Source organism: Vipera ursinii (assembly GCF_947247035.1).
Source record: "Vipera ursinii genome assembly, chromosome: Z".
NCBI lineage: Eukaryota > Metazoa > Chordata > Lepidosauria > Squamata > Viperidae > Vipera > Vipera ursinii.
Window position 1 is genome coordinate 109,230,341 of NC_139517.1, and position 7,371 is coordinate 109,237,711.

The following is a 7,371-nucleotide window of genomic DNA, read 5'->3' on the forward strand; positions in this document are numbered from 1 at the left end:
GTGAAGGGTCTGAACTGTATGTACAAAAAAAGTCTTCTGATGGAGTAAATATAGTGTAGCTTATTTATTTATTATTTATTTATTTTATTATATTATATTTATATACCGCCCTTTCCCGAAGGACTCAGGGCAGTTTACAGGGTGATTAAAACGAAAAATACAAAAGTTAAAAATAATTTAAAAAATTATATCAATCCCTGAATAAATAAAAACCCCAGTTAAAATTAAAATTAAAATTCTCAGCCTGGGCCAGAGAGCTCGAAGAGCCAGGACTTCAGGTCCCGGCGGAATGAACGGAGGTCGGGGGCAGTCCTAAGCTCCACTGGCAGCTGGTTCCAAAGGGCAGGCGCACTCACTGAGAAGGCCCTCCCCCAGGTGTTATCCACTGGCAATCTTTTACCGGCGGCACCCTGAGAAGACCCTCCCTGTGGGAGTGCACTGGACAAAGGGAGCTTGATGCCGGCAGCAGGTGTTCCCTCAGATATCCCGGACCCTCGCCATTTAGGGCTTTATAGGTCATCACCAGCACCTTGAATCTCACCCGGAGGGCAACCAGGAGCCAATGCAGCTCACGGAGTAGAGGCGTTACATGGGAGTATCGGGAAACCCCCATCACAACTCACGCAGCCGCATTCTGCACCAGTGAAGCCTCCGAGTGGTCCTCAAGGGCAGCCCCATGTAGAGAGCGTTGCAGTAGTCTAAACAGGAGTTCACGAGCGCATGAGTGACTATGCGTAGGGCATCTCGGTCCAGATAGGGTCACAACTGGCGCACCAGGCGAACCTGGGCAAAAGCCCCCCTGGTCACGGCTCCTATATGATCTTCAAAGTTGAGCCGGGAGTCAAGGAGGACGCCCAAGTTGCGAGCCCTATTAACGGGGGGTAACAACTCACCCCCCATCGTTAAAGGTGGAATGGTCTGGTTAACCCGAGATGCCGATATGCACAGCCACTCAGTCTTGGCAGGATTGAGACGAAGCCTGTTTCTCCCCATCCAGACCTGGACCACCTCCAGGCAACGGGACATCACAGCGAGGGCATCGCTGGGTTGGTTCGGGGTGGAAAGAAAAAGTTGGGTATCATCAGCGTACTGATGATACCCCACCCCAAAACCACGAATGATCTCACCCAGCGGCTTCATATAGATGTTGAGCTTAGATACATGAGATTGTTTTTAAATACCATAGGAAAATGGTAGAAAGTTATTTCAACAAGTTTCAAAGTCAGGAGTCACTAAATGTGAAAGAAGAAGATGCTAGAGAAACAGGAACATTTGTGGAGATTTAAGCATAATAGAAGGACTTCAAGGTTTAGTGGTACATAAAGAGCCATGCAAGACTCAGATCGACAGATTTAAAGCAACTTAGAGCAGATGCAGTTTTGATAGATGGAAGCATCCAGTAATTTTAATTTCTATATACATACATACAGGCCCTTGTTAATTTGGTTTGAATATTGATGTATTTAATCTGTCGAACTTATTTATCAATAGAAAATAAATAGCAAATGCTTTTAGCAATTTAACTGGACAGTGAAAAAATATAGGTTCAACAACTTATAAAAGCAGTATATTAAATCATCTGATGCTCTTTTCTAAGATAGAGTTGTTAAGGAGCTAGCCTTACAGAGCTGTTTGCTAAATTTATCAACCTGGGTATCACATAAAGCTTAAGGTTTTAATTGGATAGAGAATGTGTAGCCCAGATTATCAGCCTTGGTAACACCAAGCCATAGGCAGCTTTCCTTGCTAATTGTAATTGAAGATAGAAAGTTAGAGTGGTGTATGTTACCTGATTCAATTACTACTTATCTTACTGCAAGATAATTCTGGACGGCTTACAATCATAAAAGATAAAAACTATATAAACTAAAAAATACAAATTAGTTAATACAAAATCCAAACACTACACTCTAATTAAAAGACAGGGAGGAACAGGATGGGAGCAGATGGGATCTGTTGTTAATCAAATACATCCACTGTGCAATTCTTGTCACACAAAAGAGAAAAATCTCACAGATACACTCTGACACAAATATAGAACTGCAGTATTGGTGGTGGTTTTTTTGTTCAAATTAATCAGTTTTGAAATGATAAGTTGCTTTCAGATTTGAACAAGATCCAGCAATCAGATTCTTCAGAACTCATGGTGATAAAATTATACTTCTTACAAGATGCTCGGTGATCAAATTATCTAACAATTATGCTGCATTTGACTTTTTTTGAAAATGCTAAATAAATAAGCATTTCCTTTTCTCTCTCCAATCTCTTCCTTTTCCATAAGCTTGGTGTCATGACCTATAGAGAGGCAACAAATTTCAGCCCAGAAACCCAGTCTGTAATTGAACAAGAAATAAGAGCTCTTTTAAAGGTAAAATTTTTATTTCTGATTCAAAAAATGAATGCCTTCTAGAGTCTTAATTTCCTGGAATGTATTAGGATGACTTACTATAAAAATTAATTAGAGCTAAGAATCTAAAACAGTATGTTATGTGGCTACTTCTTGTTTAATTTATTGCCTATAAATTAATTTATAAATTATATCAGTAAAGTTGAGATTCTGTTTATGTAAGTTCAAAAACAACATAATAATTGAGCTTGTTTGTTTCTCTGCTAGTTTTTAAAATTATTTTTATGGATGTTTATACTTTTTATTCTATTCCTTGTATTTCTTGGTTTTGTTGAAATACACTTCAAAAGGACCTGATGTATTTGTATGAAGTGTATTTGAATAAGCTACAAATGTTTTTAGATTAACTATAAAACATGTTAATGTTTAATCTTAGCTTTTTTTTCATTTCCAGTTTGTTGTTGCTATCTTTCTTAACTTACCTTTTTGTATTAGGACTCATATGAACGGGCAAAGAGTATCTTGAAGGCCCATGCAAGAGAACACAAGATTTTAGCAGAAGCGTTATTAACCTACGAGACCTTGGATGCCAAAGAAATTCAGATCGTTTTAGAAGGCAAAAAACTTGAAGTGAGATAACTTCCTTGTCAAGCTGTATCAGTCAAAGTACTAGCCACTTTATATTGGTGTAACTTTCTTTCCTGCTGGATGTATGTGTGCTAATAATCATATTTCTTAAATATAAACAACTTGTCTTGTGAGCTTTTGTTCCCCTTACAAGTAGTCCTCGCTTACTGATTACAGTTGAGACCATCAACTCTTTTGCTAAGTGACACAGTCACTTAGTGAAAAATCACACGACTATGCCAGATTTATGATGTCACTTCCATTTTTTGTTGCAAACCAATGTAGGAAACAAAAAGGCAGAGCTGGGAGGGGGAGTTAAATGTGTCATCAGTTTAAAGTCCTTGCATTACCACAAGAGATCCAAGTCCAGCCCCTCTTGAATTCTGTTGATCCTTATCTAGCACTGATTTAGTGCTGATCATTAGTTGATCAGATTCTTGTGTATAGGTTTGACTAAATCTTCTATGCTACAACTTTATGAATGATCCTGATTCTTTGGCCTAACATTAACTGCTTTTATTAAGTGACACATTGTGTGATTGTGTACTGCAATTTCACTTCCATGTTCTCCATTAATTATTCTGGTTAGAAGCCCGTTGTGAAGCTTACAAATGGTGGTCACATGATCATGGGATACTGCAAGAGTTGTAAATGTGAGGTTTGGTTGCAAAGATATTTTTTTTCCAGCTACTGTAACTTCAAGTTGTTAAACAAGGCAGTCAGTAAGCAAGGACTATCTATATTTAATTTTGTCTTTTCTTAGAAGCAAGGTTATAAAAGTAATGTCAGTGGTTTGTCTGGTTTAGAAACACTGAATACCGAAACAAAAGAGTGAATTGATATACTTTCACTGCTGGCTTGTTCGAATGGATAGAAAAGGAGTTGATAGCTACTAATGTTACTCTGCGAGCTGGGGCATTTGAAATTGCATACCACACAGTTATAGGAAAATAACCCTTCTGTTTTTAAACCAAAGTTTTATAAAGTCTTCATTCATAAAGGCAGGCACTATAGTAAGAGTGCCCTATCTTCTAGTTGACCTTCATAAGTGAGACAAAGAGTTTGAACATTAATGGACACAAAAATAATAGTGTTCATCTATTTGGGAGACAACTTAAGAGTGAGTGACTGAGTGGGTTCACTGGACAGTAATATTTGTTACAACTGGAAAAATTGCATTGTCTCCTGAGGTAGTATTGGGGAAATGTATTCAATTTTATGGAGGTGTGATTTTAGTGCTCCTGTTAAACTTTTTAAATGGAGGATAGTTAATGGCAATTTGAGTCTCATTGTGTACTTGGCTGGCCCTTTTAAAAATAAAGTACAATTTTTGATTTCAAAATTTTAAATCTATCTATTTTATAAGCACATGCCATTCAGATATTAAGTGACGATTAAGACATGTTCTAAAAATTGAGATTAGGCTTTCATTGACTATAGCAATTGAGAATAGCTAATAATGATTACACTGTTAAGTATTTAATGGATGGCTTTCCATAATTTTAAGTCCTACAGTATAATTATTTAAAAAGGAAATATTCTATCAGTGAGAAAATAAAACCAGTTTAGCAAAGAACTGGATTTCAAATTTTGGTTTATAAGGCATTTTGGTGTGTTGTTGATAGTCCAATTTCATTTGAATTTGTAGATAATTCATTTTCTTTCAGCAATCCCAATATTTCAATGGAACTCTTTTCTGCTTTTTCCACATAGTAAACTTGGAAGAACCTCAAGTTCATTTCATTATTGGAATTCCAAACTGCTATGCTGTTCCATTACAAATATATACTTTTTTAGCAATAAACTGTAAAAGATGTGCAAATGCAGCATGTTTAGCACATTTGGGAAATCATATATTTTAATTATGCAAAGTGCTTTTTAAACTTTTCCTCCTATTGTAAAACTGCTTTTACTCTGGTTGCCCTCATATGTAAATTGAGGTGTATAAAACATATTTTAAATCTGTAAATAAATTTGAGAGTTAAGCAAAATGTGTAATTTTTTAATAGCTTGAATTTCCATAAACCTTTTTTTGTGAGAATTTCTGCTACTTTTTGCTGCTACTTTACCTGGTCAAAACATAAATATGGAGACTTTACAATTTAAGATTGAATTGTTAAATACATTTCACCTTGTCAGTATTTAGATTCTATGGAATCCTGTAACTTCTAGTGCATTTTCTCTTTCATGAAGCCTTGTTAAGTTTTGAGATGGCAAGAATAACTTGCTAGCAAGTTTCATATGTATGTTCCTGCGAAAGCAAAGAATTAAAATTGGATAGAATATTTTGCTTCAGATTTGTTGCATACGCTGTTCTCTACATCAGGGCTTTTCAACCTTTTCACCCATTGTACCACTTTTAGGATATGGCAACATCCGAGTACCACCAGTCGCCTAGCAAGGTGTCAAAAACTTGACGACCCAAAAAAAAAAGGAAAAAAGTGATGAAGTACAGGTAGTCTTTAACTTACAATTGTTCGTTTGGTAACTGTTCGAAGTTACAATGGCACTGAAAAAAGTGCCTCCCAAGCCACAGCCGAGCAAGACACCTGCCTGCCTGCTTGGCGGCGCTCTTCCTCCTGTCCAAGGTTTTCATTGTTGTGGGCATTTCTGTTGAGGATTGGCAGCGGGAGGGGGGTGTTTGGTTTTTATTCCCCCCCCTCTGCTGGGTGGTTGCAGCAGGTTTTGGCCACTTCACATGACCCTGGGACACTGTCTGTCATGAATATGAATCAGCTGCCAAGCAACTGAATGTAAATCACAAGACCCTGGACATGCTGCAACATTCCAGCTGATCGGCACTTCTTCTGGGCTCAGCAGAAGCGCCAGGATTAGCGCCGAGCTCCAGCTGGAGCCTGGCGCTGATCCTGGGGCTTCCGCTCAGCCCTGGCAGCCCTGCAGCTCCAGCCATCTCGCTCAGGTTTGTGTGGTGCTGCCACTGGTTCAGCTCATTCCCCTCCCCCGCTACCACTTTTCTAGGATGGTCGCGTACCACCTGCTAGGTGCCAATGTATCACAGGTGGTACCCGTACCACTGGTTGAAAAGCCCTGCTCTACACACTATTTTTTTAAAATAATCTTTATTAATTATTTACAGTAAAATTGACAACAGAATAATACATAGGGAGAGGGACAAGGGGTTTAAAGACACAAACCATATAATCACATAGTACAAATCATGAAAAACAAAACAGACCAAGAGTTATATCTACTCTTCTATTAACAAAAAATATATCATCCCAGCTAAACTTTCCAATACGTAGAATATCCTTATCATTAGAAAAACAAAAAAACAAAAAACAAAACAAAACTACCATTGGTCATATCTTATCTACCTTGTAGGCCTAATAAATTACACAAATCAATTGAGTGGGCGATCTCATCACTCGTCTCCTAAATTGAGCCTTCTTTTAAGCCATACAAAACATTTGTTCCAACTTATATAGTGATTCACGTTTATCTTTTTTTTAATTAAAGAGTTTTACAAAAAAAATTACAATACATATCCCCAAAACCCACCCACCCCAAACTACCCAAACTACCCCAAACTACCCCAAACTTTCCCCCCCACTTCCCAGAGCTGAATACAGGGTTATAGATATAATAACTAAGATTATCCATTATAAAATTAAATTAACCAAATTCATAATGTGCTTTAACTCCCCTTTAACATAGATACATTCAAATTATTAAAAACATAATAATAACTTAAACAAAAATATAATCAATACTAATACTAAAGTTAATAACAATCTAAAATCTACTCATAAGCTAAATGGAACTTTTTAGTCCCATATTTATTCTGAATATAATCTATCCATCTCCTCCAAACTGAAATATATCTTTCTTGTGAGTGATCCTTCAAATAAGCAGAAATCTTAGACATTTCTGCAAGATTCGATACCTTAAGTACCCATTTTTCTATAGTAGACAAACTATCCTTCTTCCAATATTGTCCCACCAGTAACCGTGCTGCTGTTATCAAGTTCTACATCAAATTGATTTCTTTAGTATCACAATCTACAACAATACCCAATAAAAACAATTGTGGAGAAAAGTTTATCTTTCTCTTAAAAATCTTTTGAATGTTCCACCAAATTTTAATCCAAAAAGCTTTTATATTTCTACAAGTCCACCACATATGAAAATAAGTAGCATCTAAACTACCACATCTCCAGAATTTAGACTGTAGGTTAGGATACGTGTTAGACAACTTTTTGGGATCCAAATGCCATCTATAAAACATAAAAATTTTCTCTTAAATTTTGAGCCTGAGTAAATTTAACATTTCTGACCCAGATTACCTCCCAAGTATCCAACGGAATTGGTTCCTGTATGTTTTGTGCCCACTTTATCATACAATCTTTAACTAATTCCGTTTCCGAGTCCAATTCAAT

General features: G+C 36.9%; 1 protein-coding gene across 5 annotated transcripts in view; it reads left to right on the forward strand.

Annotated features, from left to right (window-relative positions):
* Positions 1 to 5,582, forward strand: part of YME1L1 (YME1 like 1 ATPase) — a 32,828-nt gene extending 27,246 nt beyond the window's left edge. Inside the window, exons 17-19 of one of the 5 annotated variants that reach the window (XR_014494250.1) lie at positions 2,282 to 2,368; positions 2,843 to 2,977; positions 4,688 to 5,327. Coding sequence is in view for 3 of the 5 variants with exons in the window: in XM_083377989.1 (XP_083234115.1) it covers positions 2,282 to 2,368; positions 2,843 to 2,977; positions 5,338 to 5,391 (276 nt within the window). In the remaining 2 variants the exon portion in view is untranslated. The other 4 variants (XM_083377989.1, XM_083377991.1, XR_014494249.1 and 1 more) reach the window with 4 other exon arrangements.
* Positions 5,583 to 7,371: the final 1,789 nt, after the last annotated feature.